The 15,699-nt window shown below is 32.4% G+C and overlaps 1 protein-coding gene across 1 annotated transcript in view; it reads left to right on the top strand.

Moving 5' to 3' along the window:
- Positions 1-29: 29 nt before the first annotated feature.
- LOC125678499 (von Willebrand factor A domain-containing protein 3B-like) overlaps positions 30-15,699 on the top strand; it is a 48,371-nt gene continuing 32,701 nt past the window's right edge. The window contains exons 1-16 of the mRNA XM_048916994.2: positions 30-337; positions 4,865-5,104; positions 6,371-6,465; positions 6,757-7,007; positions 7,461-7,620; positions 7,768-7,836; positions 8,046-8,152; positions 8,603-8,838; positions 10,654-10,847; positions 11,961-12,115; positions 12,232-12,370; positions 12,631-12,861; positions 13,210-13,392; positions 13,693-13,826; positions 14,021-14,298; positions 14,907-14,936. Of these exons, the coding sequence (XP_048772951.2) occupies positions 256-337; positions 4,865-5,104; positions 6,371-6,465; positions 6,757-7,007; positions 7,461-7,620; positions 7,768-7,836; positions 8,046-8,152; positions 8,603-8,838; positions 10,654-10,847; positions 11,961-12,115; positions 12,232-12,370; positions 12,631-12,861; positions 13,210-13,392; positions 13,693-13,826; positions 14,021-14,298; positions 14,907-14,936 (2,584 nt within the window). The 5' untranslated portion in view covers positions 30-255. The remainder of the gene's footprint in view (positions 338-4,864; positions 5,105-6,370; positions 6,466-6,756; positions 7,008-7,460; positions 7,621-7,767; positions 7,837-8,045; positions 8,153-8,602; positions 8,839-10,653; positions 10,848-11,960; positions 12,116-12,231; positions 12,371-12,630; positions 12,862-13,209; positions 13,393-13,692; positions 13,827-14,020; positions 14,299-14,906; positions 14,937-15,699) is intronic.

The raw sequence follows: 15,699 nt of genomic DNA, 5'->3' as shown, positions 1-15,699 counted from the left end.
GAATTTTCACATGCCTCCGCATTGAGATTGAAGTTCATGAAATTAGCAGAGAAGTTCCGAATGCAGGGCAACTGTTGTAAACAAGATGGAGACTGTTGCTCTGTGTTGGCAGGTGACAAGTGTGATAAATTCGCTTTAGTCTTCTGGATTTTTAGGATAGACAGTCTTCGATCTTCAAAAAAAGTATAGATGAAACAAATTTTAAAACAAATCCCCGACGTATTACCGTATCATTAATAAAGGACGCAGAGAGATATGGTGTTCGAAAGTAGAAAAAAAACCTCGCCATCGAAATTATTGGCACTGGATCCATACAAAAAGAATGCCTATTCTCAGAGTAAGACTTTTACAATAATTGCATAATATTCAAGACATATGTAGAATTTGTTTCTATATTATTTGTTAAATATGTATGATGTACTGTAATTTACCTTTTTATCATTCATTTCTAAGATACATGTTGAATAAATATTTGCAAATTCATTTTGTTTCATTAGGCAAGTCAGGTAAGCCGTGCATGCTTTCTCCATTATCATTAAATCAATCTTTATGATGTATATATTGTGAATTAATCAGAATGAAGCTGTTTTATTGACTGTTCATGTTGATGTGTACATCACAATACACATTCAATGGTTACACACATATAATTATATAAGAGTAGACCTGTAGTCATTTTAAGAACTAATGCTATATTTCACATTTCAACATTTCAGACAAAGTGATACTGCTTGATAACAAGATTTTCATATAACATGAAATTCAATCTTTTAAAATAAACCACATCAAGTCTGATTACTTGTAAACAATGAATAGCAATTTAACCAATTTGGCTGTTGATGGTTAATGAGATATCCTAGCAATTTAACACATAGTCAGTTGTTTTCAATAGTGCTTTTGTTTAATTTTGAACCGAATTACAATCAAGATGGTGCATGTAAATTATATGGAAGTACACTGTGTTGATTATATTTTGCATGTTAATTCATAATCAATATAAACTATATAGCACAGGTATATATAATGTAAGGTGGATGTTTTACTGCATGCATAATGTATACATGTAACACAATATACTGGTTTAAGAAATAAATAATATTTATAAATGTAAAATTGAAGAAAAAAAAGAAAGAAAGATATAACATACAACTAGCTGTACATGGTGTGATCAAAAGGCATACTACTTGTACTAATTATGCAAATTATATTCTGTGCTTCCAATTTCTGTGGTTGCATTTATACCTACATATACCTATATATTATTTGTGATTTTAAAATTTATTTTTTTTTTGGTTGTTTTTTTTTTTGTTTGGGTTTTTTCCTATATGCAATATTCTGCAAAAAATGGACAAATGCAGAAAATACCCGTTATACAGTTTCTATGCAGTGTACAATGTATTTACCCTATCATGCAATCTACTGATTCATTGGAATTAATGTAGAACAAAACACCAATGCATTCATATCTTTAGGAAGTGCAGTGACTGTATCGAAAGTAATCCTAATCCACTAGCACTGCATTGTGGAGACCTGTAGACTATTCATTTGCTTTAAGGTGCTGAGTTTTAAAGCATTTAAGACGACAGGATTTTTCTGCTGGTGTTATATGCTAGGAGATAGAGTTTTGTGTTTATCTTTTCTCTGGAAATATTGATCGGCATTACAAATCAAACCCTTAGGTGAACATTTTTATCTTAACAGATTGAATAAGATTCTCTAAGAGGGGACATCAGCTTATGAAAATTTGTAGAATGACACACTTTTTTTTTTTAAAAGAACTATAACCTTCATGCAGGTGTTTGCAAATCTATTAGGATATTTTATAATCCTGTCATGCATATAATATACAGTGTGCTCCAATAATAGGCTTTGTCATGTGCAAATACACATATACTTCCAAATGCATGTCTACAGACAAATTGTCAGATTGTAAATATTGCAATGTCTCATATCTGCAAAACAATCATCCTTTTGTACTGTGAATATTTAACTATATATATATATATATATATATATATATATATATATATATATAGTCATATATGCAATGTATATTATATTATTTCATGTTATGTCATTTTGATGCATATTAGATTAAATTCCATTTGACATGTTTAATTGAGGATATCGATAATCTTGTCTAACTCATAAAGACAGATTTCCTATCTCGTTCCACCCCGAAAATGTTTTATGAATAAATTAGAAATCCATTGCTCTGTCAGCTCTTTAGTAACCAAACATTGTGCTAACAATTTGATAAACTTTCTTTGTCAAGCATCAAGAACTGTATACACATAATTAAATCATTAATCATCAAGTTGTTTATACAAGAGATACTGGTAATGGAACAGTTTCAAGATAAATACACTGCGCATTGAATGATTACTCTGCATGTTATAGAAATATGTGTTTTTGGTGTAAGGATGAATAACACATCATGGCTGACTTCCTTTCAAAACATGAATGGAAAATGAATCTGTAATATATGTATATATCTTCACTTGTCCTTTTGAATGATCATTAATGCATAGATACTAAACCAGTTCATAACTCAGTGAATTAACATTTGGAGACTGCCTGGTGATCTGTATCATGAATTTATATACCAAAACCCATACAGTACTTAAGGGTGTAAGAGAATTAATACCTAAAAATAGTTGTACATATATTATGTAAGCATAAAGTAACATGATTTACATACTTATATATTTAATACATTTCCAATGTTTTTGCCATTGATATGTTTACAAATTGTAATGATAGCTAGCCTATTTTGTGCTGCAGTTAAATTGCAAACAATGCACATATATGAGTCTTGATGAAATATAGTACATTGCAGTACATCTTGGAATTCTGACAGAAATAAAATTAGAATGTAAGAAATAAATTTTATTTTTAAAAATACATGAGGGACTAATAACTGCAAAATTTCACACAGTTGGTGCATACTTTTTTTGATAATTTAAGTGCTAATTAGCACACTTCACAAAGTATGCTGACATGAAGCATATTACAGTTCATACACTCGTTTATTTTCAGAAATGAATTTTATTTCTAAATCAAATACAAAACAAGATAGGTTAACATAAGCATGCATTCATGATAATGAATAATTGAGCAAAATCTCTAAAATCTTATAAATATCCACATTTCTGTTCTGACCGGATGTTTAAGTGGCTCAGTGGTTAATAGTGTTCACTTCATAACTGGGAAGTGATTGGTTTCAGCCTTACTCCTACGTTGGCTTCCTAATATATTAGTAGGTAGTGACTGCAACTTCTTCAGAAAAACAGCATTTAAAAGAGATCCGTGAGTTGTGGGTCTTTTGGATAAGACCTTCAAAACTGAGGTCCTGTGTCACAGCAAGTGTTGGTATAATAAAGATTATCCCTCATTGCTATGGTCTTGAGCACCAGGCATCAGCTCTAAATTTGCATTTCACCTACAGCTGGAATACCTCAGTATGAGTGAAATATTCTCAAAGGGATGTAAAACAAAACAAAAACATATATGTGTTTGCATTGGAACACTTACCAAAAAAAAATGTATGAATATATTTTCCTAATTTACGATCATGACATTTTTCAGTTAATAACAATTGATGATAAAGTGTGAAAGTGGAAGGTTTTTTTAATGACTTCTCTGACTATATATGTACATTTCTAAGATCATTGTTGAATGGACATGTATTTTAAAGTGCAAGTGATGTATGACTGCATTTTGATTGATTGAATATTGTTTAACGTCCCTCTCGAGAGTATTTCACTCATATGGAGAAGTCACCACTGTCGGTGAAGGGCTGCAAAATTTAAGCCTATGCTCGGTGCTTATGGCCATTGAGCAGGGAGGGATCTTTATCGTGCCACACCTGCTGTGACATGGGGCCTCAGTTTTTGCGGTCTCATCTGAAGGACTGCCCCATCTAGTCGCCTCTTACGACAAGAAGGGGGCACTGAGGATCTATTCTAACCTGGATCCCCCAGGATCATTTTGATGATAGTAAATGTACATACATTCTAATGAAACTGCAATTTTCACTAAAACAAGTAAATTCTAAAAGTTTTCAATTTCAAAATATTACTTTAGTTACACATCTCTACTTTACATTTGTAACAGTTTTCTGTGATACATTATGTGTTATAATACATCCTTGAAAATTTTCAGTTTTTATTCATATACATGTAATACATTTGATTACTGTATTTTGATTTTCATCATTGGTGCACTGTTTATAAGTATTCAAAATTCCCACATTGAATGCAATTACACAGGTTTTAGTATCGTTCGTCTTCTGAGCAAACAGTAAATGGATCAATATATATGCATATAGTGCATTGTTTGGTGAATGATACAAATTGTTTTGTGAAATATTTTATCAACCCAATCTAGTATCATAGCAATGAAAAGCCCAAAACGTTAACTCTGTCACTTATGTATACCAATTTAACGGTCTGGGAAAACTTTAACTTATAATGTTTGATTTTCAGATAACCAGAGTGAAATACAGAGTATTTGCCATTTATTGACAGAATTAAAGGGAGTCCGAAGCTCCTTTAATTTATTTTACCTGTGCAAATGGAAAATTTAAAGGGAAAACTCAATATTTATTCAATGGACAAATCATCATACTTTAAGCCCTATATATTTTCATTTTATTACACAATATGTATCACTAAAATAAGTGAATAATGTTTCTTATTGAAAATATGTCTTGAATTCAATTACATGTTATGAACAAGGAAGCGATAATCAATTTGTCTGTCTTTTTCATATGGTACTACATGTATAACAATCCAATATTAAAGATTGAAATTAAAGTCTATCATTATACTGACAGTGTATTCATAATGTTCATTTTGTTTAGATGTGACTTTTGATATCCGTCACCTTGACAAAGCCCCTGCCACACGGAACCCTGTGGTCAGTGAATCAGAGGATGGCTATAACCCAGAGGTCAGTGCAAAGAAGACCCCAGCCAAGGACTGGGAGCTGGATGTCCGAGCCCTGATCTCCTCCAGGAAATGGCTACAGAATTATGGCCTGAAGAAAAACCGTCTGACTTTTTACCAGATCTTACCCGTCATTGGATTCAAACTTAGTGATGGTATTTCTATTCAATAATTCAAACTCTAATGCCATTTTATTCAAGTTAGCATTCACATGATGGTCCTATAAATGTCAGACCTTGATCCTAACGATATAGTTGTAAAGCATATAAATGCAGGCAATTTCCAATTCACACAATCTGTGTACTGGGCAAACCATTTCCCCTTTGAACTGTTCAATAATTCAAACTTTAATATCATTATTTATTCAAGTTTGTGTTCTCCAGATGGGCTAGCTGAACTGCAAATCCTATTGATACTTGTAAAACATGAAAAATGCAGGCCATTTCCACTGCACAAATTGCTATGTTTGACAAACAATTATTTTCCAACTTTAGCGGGGAAGCTTCAAGCTAGCTAGGGCAGTTTTATCCTACAATATTTGTTCAGATACTAAGTACATATATTGCATACATTTAAATCAATACATCATACAAAAATTGCAAACATTCAGATCAATAGTTCATACAAAAATGCATACTTTTAGAGCAAATGAGTTTTAAGAAGTGAACTAATTCCAACTATATAGTATATGCAATACATTGTATTGAATATTTCATTGATAATGAATCATATAATTTCTTGATAAGACAACATCGAGGTATCCAAAAATTTCACTGGGATATCACAAGGATAGAAATTGATACTCAGACTATCACTGAATGGAATCCCTTGCAAGACCAACCATCAGGGTTTCTGAGCATGCATGATTTGGAGTGTGAAATTTAAAATTATCTTTTTCTGACAATATATTGAATAAGTTTATCACACTAGATTTGAAGTCCAAGTATTAATATGATAACTTAATTAAGGAGAGAGCTGGGCCTCAATCGAAATAACTATCAGATTTTAATGATACAGGAGTGTTGTCCTAATGCTATGGAAAATTAATTGATTTCGTATTAGGCATTATTGTAGTGATAATAAGAGCGAGTGCATTGCTATTAACAGTTCAATGGATAAAGGGTACAATATGGTACATGTATTAAGATCAATGATAATATGAAATACAGCTTTACAAAATGTCAGTTCAGAAAATACAGGTATATCTACATGTATAAGATATTTAAAGTTACTTATATTGATATATATAATGATATTTATCTAAATAATCTGGATGTTGTGCAATCCAAAATGTTGTATAAATTGTATTCATATTTTGATACCAAACTTTTTATACATGTATATATATAAGAAAATGGATGTAAGACAACTTGAAACAATACACTTACTAAACACATGCAATAATAATTTTACTCTTTCAGATTTTGACAGAACTCTTAAAAGACCAGTTTCATCAAGATATGGAACAGGACTGTTCAGCACTTTGTTTCATCCTGGAGAAGGAAAAACATTCAATGTAATGCCTACTTCTTAAACTGTTGAATATCTCATTGACCGTATATGTATTTTTAAAAATTTTCTTTTTCACAATAAATTATTTTAAAGAGCAGTCATTTTCTGACCCCAAAAAGTTTCAAAGAAAACAAATACTGGACATGTATCATTTTGATATTTGTTTTAGATAAATATAAGATACTTTTATTGTTATGGTATATCAATAATTTTTACAGTAAAGCATTTTAATAGATATGAAGTTCCAAAAGTTTTGAAGCATTCTCATGGACAGTAAGAAGTTTCTTATTTGTAGATAACATGTGGAAGAGAAATGCTGAAACAGATAGAGGGAAGGTTGACGCAAGCCATCAGCCTATTCAACAGAAGGCTGGAATGGCTGACAACAGAAAGCAGACGTCTGTTTGGTGTTGTTGAGGAAAAAGCTATCACAATTGTCCTTGACATTCGCAACATGTCACCTCAGCAATTCGACCAGTATAGAATAGCCTTAGAAACTGTCATCTTTGAACAACTAACACAAATCTCCAAGTTCAATATCATTAGGTGGGTGCATTATATTTTCAAAGGTAAAAGATGTATTTTAAGTTTTATTCACTACATTGTATGAGATTTCTAAGTATTTAACCTGAGTCACTTTTATGACTGAAAATTGCTATACTTATCCAATGTGATCAAAACTGATGCGTATTAGTGAGCATTAATGGAGAACAAATTTGTAAATGTTATGATCACTGCTTGCCTGGAATTGGAGAGATGCAATAGTTGCATGAACAGGCAACACTTATAATTTTATTTTTTGTTTTGTTATATAACTAAGGAGCCCAGTTTGGCCTCTTGTGTTAAAACAGATACATTATGTATGTGGAATAACATTTTGTAGTCGCATTAATTATATACATTGTATAGCCGTATTCAAATGATATTGAATTTAAAATGTATAAGCTATCATATTCAAATGTGAAAAAGAAATACATTTACTTCCGTTTTCTTATTCAGATCAGCTGATGATATGCAGTTGTATCATCCTGAATGTGTTCCTGTGACCCATGACACAATTCAAGGAGCTGTTGATTGGCTGTGGGACTTAGACAGACTTGCATCAGTGTCCAAAACAGCTACCGCTGAAGCAGTGCTCAAAGCAATGATGGACGATCACGTGAGATTCTATTTCAACATTTGAATGCATGATCTGTATACTGTCTTTCTTTCGTTTGAGTTAAATGAGTGAATCTAAATTTGAAGATTAAAAATCATTCTTCTATGTACACATTTTTTTTTTCAATGTGTATATTTTGTTTTATAGAATGAAGCAGTGTATTTGTTCACAGAGGGTAATTCTATTGAATCTTGCAAGGGACTGTTAAAAGAGAAGGTAAACATGTGGTTTTTGGTCAGTTTTCAGTTTGTGTGCGTGCATCTTGATTTATCTTAGCATTTTTATATGTACATGTAATATAAAGTGATGCAATATGATTTTTTTTATATCATGACAAAAACTACTACTTGTTAGAGTGTAATTATGTGTATATACCTACTTAAATGTTACGTAATGTAAGGTGTGTTTGCCCTCCCTTTTAACAGGTGCAGTCTTCGTCAAGGAAAATCCCCCTTCACATGGTGTCTTACAACTGTGATTCATCTGATACAGTCAGGTTTCTGCGAGAATTTGCAAAGGGAATGGGATCAAAGTACGTATAAAGGGCATTATCTGCTGTTGGAAATATTCTAATAGCTCTAATAGGTAGCGTTTGAATTTCTTTGTTTTTAATTTTTGCAATTGAATTTTACCCCAAAGTGTGAAACAGGAGTTTTGACAAAACTTTGATGAGTTAGAATTGCCTGCAAATATGGTGCAAGACAATGGAAAGCTAATGGTATCAAAGTAATTTAAAATTTGGCCTCTGTTACAATAAATATTTGTAAAATGTAGCTGCTCTTTGTTGTATTGGCTGGCCATTATTGATATGATTTAATAGTTCTCCTGGAAGCCAGACACGATACGTCTAAATCACTTTCATGTTTTTTATTTGACGTAAGTGTTATTGGAATATTTTGTAATTCAAATACATGTATTTTGCAATTTTATCTTACCCATAAAAGAATTGGACAATTATAAGGTATATTTCATGTCTTATCAGATTCCATGCATATGCAGTAATTATGGAGATGGATGCTTATGAAGGTCAACCTTTGGAACCCAAAACAAACAAAGCCAACATTGTATTGAAAAAGAAGACTTTTGGAGGGGTTCCCCCTGGGGCAGGAATGAGGGAGGATGTGATGCTAATATTTGAGGAGTTGGAGGAGGCCCGGAATGTCCGCTCACAGATTCAGGCCCTGACAGAACATGTTCCAGAACCTAAGATTCAAATTGGTAAATAAGTTTTTCACAAGTTTTAGTTTGTTTATTATAATTAGTTAATTGGGGAAACAGATATAGATTCGATTACTGGTATTATGAATTCTGGATATTTACAAGTATTGGATTGATTCATTAATTAAGCATCAACACACAGTCACACATATAAAAAATATACATGATCTCATTGGCATAAGTAATTTACCACAGGAGTATCTTTATTTATGGTTACAAGGAGTTTCCGGTCAAAATGGGCCTAACCCCTGTGATTTTGACTTAAGGTTAAGATGTTTCATGATTCTGTGTCCAGGTAAATGTTTTTATCTCACTTAAAATGATGCATTGGTCAGTTTAGTGTCCTTCGTTTTAGGGGGGTATTGATTTCAGCTGTTAGTACTGGGTTTCTGGATGATATCTCTACATGTATATCATTTGAAACTTAATTAGCACTGCTATTCACTTGAATTATTTATAAGGCTGGTGGACGATTCTTGTTGGTCTTTAAAGCTCTAATTCAAAGGTCTTCAGGTCATATATGGCAAGAAATGATTTCCAGATGACACCTCAAATACTGTTAGAGTTTTGATTATAGCAGTGAAATTTCACACAAAGAATCTCCATTATTCAAAATAATTTCTATATAAGTCTAATTTTTTAGGTCAAAGTTACGGGTAAAAGTACAAGATCACCAGGTCCTATGCTAACTTCACATGAAGAGTCTGCATATGTCATAAAAGGATAATGTTCGTCACTTTTATAATTATAAAAGTAAAGGTCACTAACTCACATAGGGTACCGAATGGTACCTGGATGATACAGGTACTTCTAATATTATATTAAATAGCAATGAAGGCAAATAGAATTTTCATTAAATGATTGCTAGAAAAGCATTCATGAATGGTTTCCCCTGTTTAAAAGTGCAAATTTAATATATTCACTAAATTTTCTTGTTTATCCCAATTTGCATCGCAGCATGCAATCTTGAATAGGACATTATGAAAAACTAGAAAGCAACAGTTGACTTCTCTTGATATATTTTTAAAACAATATGTCTTATTGATGTACCTCAATTTATATACTAGCAAATCATTTTTCAAATAATTTTATATGTTTTCATGATTAAATGTGTTTGCTGCAAATTGATTCTTAAATCTTACTGAAAATGCATGTATATTTAAAATTTTACAGGACCTTGGAACTCAAGGTTATATATTCCTAGAGAAAAAGGCAAAAGAGGTTATTACACATATAAACTTAATTAGCAAACATCACAATCTACATAAATGCCTTGTCTGTTGTTTGCATGCTGAACTTTTTCTTCAAATCTTGCATGAAAATGAGGTAGAAATGAATAAAAAGTAGAAGATATGATACATTGTACTTTTAATATTCAAGAATCTTTTGCACCAGTCTATATGTCAGCACACACAGTTCTTCAATTACATTGTAAATTACAAATTTTATTTCAGTATTATCATTTCACAATGATAAACTGCTTTTTTGGATGTTTTAGACACATTTATGGGAGATGGCCATTTTGAACCATCCTTCCTGATTATTAAGTGTTGCCATTATAAAACAATGCACGATTACACACCTGGTATGTTTATCAGAGTACATAGAGACAATGTATTGATGAAGGAGACCAACCAATCAATTTCCACGTCAGTATAGCAAAATAAAAAAAATATCATTTAACAAAATTACCAAATAATTACCATGTTCTGTCAGGTCTGAGTTATCAATTATTCAAAATGTGGGCACTTTTGTCCATAAAATTCCCAGGCTAAATAATAAAGATTAACAGACTTTACTTTGTGCTTTAATTAGAATCACAAATCAGTAAATGGGACAAAGAAGATCTTCAAGAACAATACATGGGAACAAGAGAGTGGCTGACGAAATACGGACTGAATGCACGCAAACTAGAATTGTTTGATGTATTGGCGTCAGTGGCGTTCAAACACCAGGACGGTGCCATAGATATTAACATGAAACCGGAGGACAATACCCAGACTGATGCCGTAAGTTAGGCACCATGGAATTTTACTCTCAGAGTGACTTGTCTACTTCAACAGCATCATACCTTTGTTTTTAAATTCCATAATCTGAATAAAATTTACCCAGACTGATGATGTAAGTTAGACATTTTACTCTCTAAGTGACTTGACTCAAAGAAATACATTAATTTACTACAACAGCATCATACCTGTTCTAAATTTCATAATCTGAATAAAATTTATCATTATTGATAGGATGATAAAGAGAATGCAGGTCTGGATAACTCTTATACAGTGTACTTGAAATTACTATTTGGGTTCACACATTTAGTGATGATCATAATTTAAATGTATCATATTTACATTTCCAACGATTAAAATTGCCTTGGATATCTCTTGAAATTGTAACGATAGCCATTTTCTCATGAATATGTTGCAGTTGTAAACAATGCATGAATGAATAGATGAATATTTTACGTCTATTTTAACAGCTGCAAATTCCAACAAAAATGAAAGTAAAATCTACATATAAAATAAACTTCATTTTTGAAAATACATGAGGGTATGAACTGCAACACTTTACAAGGCTTACTTTTCATGCAGCATGAACACATGCTTGAAGCATTGCAATTCATACCCTCCTGTATTTTCGAAAATGAAATTTATTTCCTAAATATATTTTTAAGTATTGAATGTTTATTTTCTGATGTATATTGCAAATGATAATGTTACTTGTGGAATAGATGTCTGACAAGAAAATAAACATATATTACTTAACATATTTATATTGTGATTCTTTAATAGAAAATTATCCTTATAAATTGTAATTAATATCTCTTTTCTTCGAATTATACCTTCTTGTATAATAGTCTACAAGTTTTCACAACTGTTGAATAGCCAGACTGCTTTCTTCTAAATCAATGTAATTGGTGGGATGGTGCTGTGATGTCATTGCTATTGTGTAGTGTGACATTGTGATGTCAACATGGTCATCATTTCGATATTGTTAATATCATGCTTATATTTGATATCAACCACATATTGAAATTTGATTTATACACTTGGGTGATGTGTACGTGATGTAAATTATTTTTAAAAGAAATCATAAGAAAACTTGGATGTTTTATTTTGTTACAGATAAAACATACCAAACTTGTGAATGCTAGATACTGTGATCGATTCCCTATTGTGAAATGGAGGGATGGTCGTGTTGTTCATGTTCAGGTGACACCCGAACTTCACAGAGAGTATGAACGCAGAATGACAGTGGCTATCAACTCTTTTCATCAAAGGTACATTATTAGTTACATATTGATCACGGAGTCAATACTGTATCATCTACTTAGTACAGTAGTGTACATCTGGTGTTATGATGATTATCATGCATATATTTATATGTCTTTTGTAGAATTGATTGGTTGAACAAGGGGAGCAGAGCCCTGTTTGGTACTGTCATCGAAGATCAGATTTACATCCTTATAGACACATCAGCTTCTATGCTACCCAGTATTCAGTACCTCAAGGATAAACTCTTTCTACTCATGCAAGTAAGAAATACCAGATATTTCATGATAATTCTTAAATATTGTAGAATCATAGTACACAGAAAAAAGTACTAGAAAAGGGTAGTATGTGTACTTTATACACAGTGTAAACACACACTGTCACTGAACAACTCCATCAAAAATTGTTGTGAAGGAATAAAAGTATTGGTAGTTCTATAAAATAGAAATATAAATCCAATTTCAGAAATCTGAATGAAATCAGTCTGTAACATTCAGTATTTGTTTATTTTCTTACCCCGCAGGAGCAAATAAGACACAAGAAGAAGTTTAATCTAATTTCCTTCAACTCCAAAGCCACTGCATGGCAGAACCGACTGGTTGAGATATCGGAGCTGAGTCTGAAGGGAGCATGGAAGTGGATTCAGGGTTTGTCGTGCTGGGGCTCCACTAACACTTATTCTGCCCTTCAGCATGCTCTGTCTGACCCAGGAACTCAGGCTATCTACCTGCTCACTGATGGAAGACCAGATCAGGTAGCTTGCTCAACAAGGAATATAAATATGGGTGCATTAACTTTGGATTGGATCAGTATTTTGCTGAAAATTTTGTGTCATTATACTACCATGATAAATGCTATAGATCTGTGTATTAAAATTTGGTAAATCAACTCTGTAATTGTTGATTAAAAGCATGAAAGTTTTTGACGAAGAATTTATCCTAGGAAAAATAATTTGCAAGTTCAGTAGACCTGCAAAATGGTGAAAAATATATCATCCCTAAAAACGATGTACATTGTATAAACTACTACTCTAATTGAATGACTTATAGTGTGAAATCAGTTAATCTTATGTATGGTTATTACTATTTTTCCTTTATTACAGCCACCTAAATCCATCATTGCTCAAGTCCAGATGCAACACACTGTTCCCGTTCATTCAATTTCATTTAACTGTAATGACAAGGAGGCCAATGAATTCCTGTTTGACCTTGCAAAGGCCACTGGAGGAAGATATCATTATTTCTCTGAGAAAGGCAAGGACCTAGATCAACCAGAATCATGGGAGGTAATCATTATATTATCACCATTCTCTCTGCAGTACAAATTACTGGATTCCAGATCCGCGTTTAAATTCAGTCATCAGAGTTATTCCCCTTGAAATACACAATGTAATATTGCAGTTAAAATATGTCTGCAACAGTCACACAGAAAATATAACAGTTATTTTATCATATAGTTATTGGTGTACATACAGTTCTGTACAATACATGTATATGCTGACTTTATGTTGCCTAGGTAGAGTTTCATATGATGGCAGTTTGTTACTTGCAATATTAATGTGCAAATCAATTTGGTAATTTTCCAGAGTGAAGACATTCGTCTGATCAAGGAAGAGATTCAGAGAGGACTAGAGGCTTTGGACAAGGTGGAGGAACTGAGAGATGAATGCTCCAATCTGTCCTACAAAAAGGAAGTGTCAGACTTAAAGAAATGCAGCAGGTACTGTCATTATGAAAAAGAATGTGCAACTCTAGCAGAAAAATCAATTGAAACCCAAGAATTTTTATCAGCTACACAAACTTTATCAGATTTACCATGTATTTTTCCATTGTCTGCTACAGGCCTAGTATCATATAAATCTTTGTACTGTCTTCGGCCAAATTAATTATTGCATTTTACTTCAACTTTGCCAGAGATCATGTGATATCCAACACTGACAGAACATCAGCAGTCCCCCCACTGGATACCAAAGATCTCTACAGATCCACCCCATCTCCACCTCCCAGACCAAAGAGTGCACCTCCCGTCCAGTCCCCCAGATACACCCCAACTCCCCCTAAATCTGCCAGACCTTCCATTTCTTCAGATTTCCGTCCTACTCCCTCCACAGGGAGACCACAATCATCCAGACCCCAGTCTTCAAGACCACGCAGCTCTAAGTCAGCATCCTCCAAAACAGCTCTTAGTGCCAGTAAGTATTAGGGTACTGTAATAGTGGACAGGACTATTGCATTCACTGCCTTAACGAGTACACTCAGTCAGACAGTGTTATGAATTCAAAAGCTTGAGTTTACGTTCATCCTCACAAATAATTGCAGATTTCAACAAGAAACTGTAAATAACCCCCACTATGATTTCTTTTTTATTCCAGAAATACCATGTATACTTACTTATGAACAAAAACATAGGCATTTTCATGTATTAAAATTAAATAATGGATTTATATGTATACATGAAATTGATTTTATGCCACTGTTTGTGAACAAAATAATCTTTAAAATTCCTGGTTTTGTGCAGATGAAAATCAACTGTCTTTAAAACATCTCAAATCAGGTATCAGCTGTTAATGCTTGTACTGTTTTAATTTCTGTTATCTGCTTCATATTTGAATGAAACTCAATGAGTTTCTTAATTACATGTACTACCAATGACAACTTGCTATATTTAAAGTATTATTAATTTTTTTTCAGTGTCTCAAAACATTCAATAAATTCTTTTTGAAATTCCTGATATTTTTATCAACACATTATTTGCAATGTATATTATAGCCATTCAACAAGAATTGTTTTGAATTCACAGTTTATAAGAGAAAAATGTCCCGTCATATTGGTACGTCCAGCACTTTGTAACCATTTTATATATTATATGTATGTGAATAATGCAACCCCCCAGGCAGTTTTATAATACAGCTTTTATTCTTTACTGTATAATGGGATGTTTTTGCCATCTTTGCCCTTAATGCTGTCATTAGTTAAAGTATATATATCTAGATATATATTAAACAGGCATGCATGCAGCTCTGAACAGGCATTTTACTGAAAATGTCAAACAGAGAATTGACTGGGAAATTGCATGTCAATGTTTTAGGGCAAAAAAAAAAAAACCCCGAAAAAAAAACCCGTGAAACAAAACTATCCCAGTATATGGTACTGTGTACATGTACATACCATTGTTAGAAATAGCAGCAAATATACCTCTGTGAAATTTTGTTGTACTTAATTGTGTTAATTAATCTTTGGGGTGAAGTGTTTGCAAACTTACATGTTTCTGAGTGAAAAAGTTTGGAATATTTTAGGAAGTGAATTTTCACTAAAACTCATGGTAATTAATTCAATGCATAAGGAATTCATTTTTGAAATATATTCATTGGTAAAATTGGCAATTAAGTTCTATATATATCATGTTTTAAATAGATACACTATATTCTATAGTGCATGTTCTAAGCTAGTAGCTGTTACACAAAATGCATGTACCAAAATCTCATGCATAACAATTTAAGGTGAGAACCTCGTAAGTTGTAAGAACTTGTGTTCAAACCTGTTGTATAATATATATGCAATAAAATATGTTCAAACCAACGATTTAAGGCATT

The sequence above is a fragment of the Ostrea edulis genome, chromosome 2 (assembly GCF_947568905.1).
Source record: "Ostrea edulis chromosome 2, xbOstEdul1.1, whole genome shotgun sequence".
Lineage (NCBI taxonomy): Eukaryota > Metazoa > Mollusca > Bivalvia > Ostreida > Ostreidae > Ostrea > Ostrea edulis.
The sequence above is the reverse complement of the archived record's forward strand: the minus strand, read 5'-3'. Positions and strand labels throughout refer to the sequence as shown.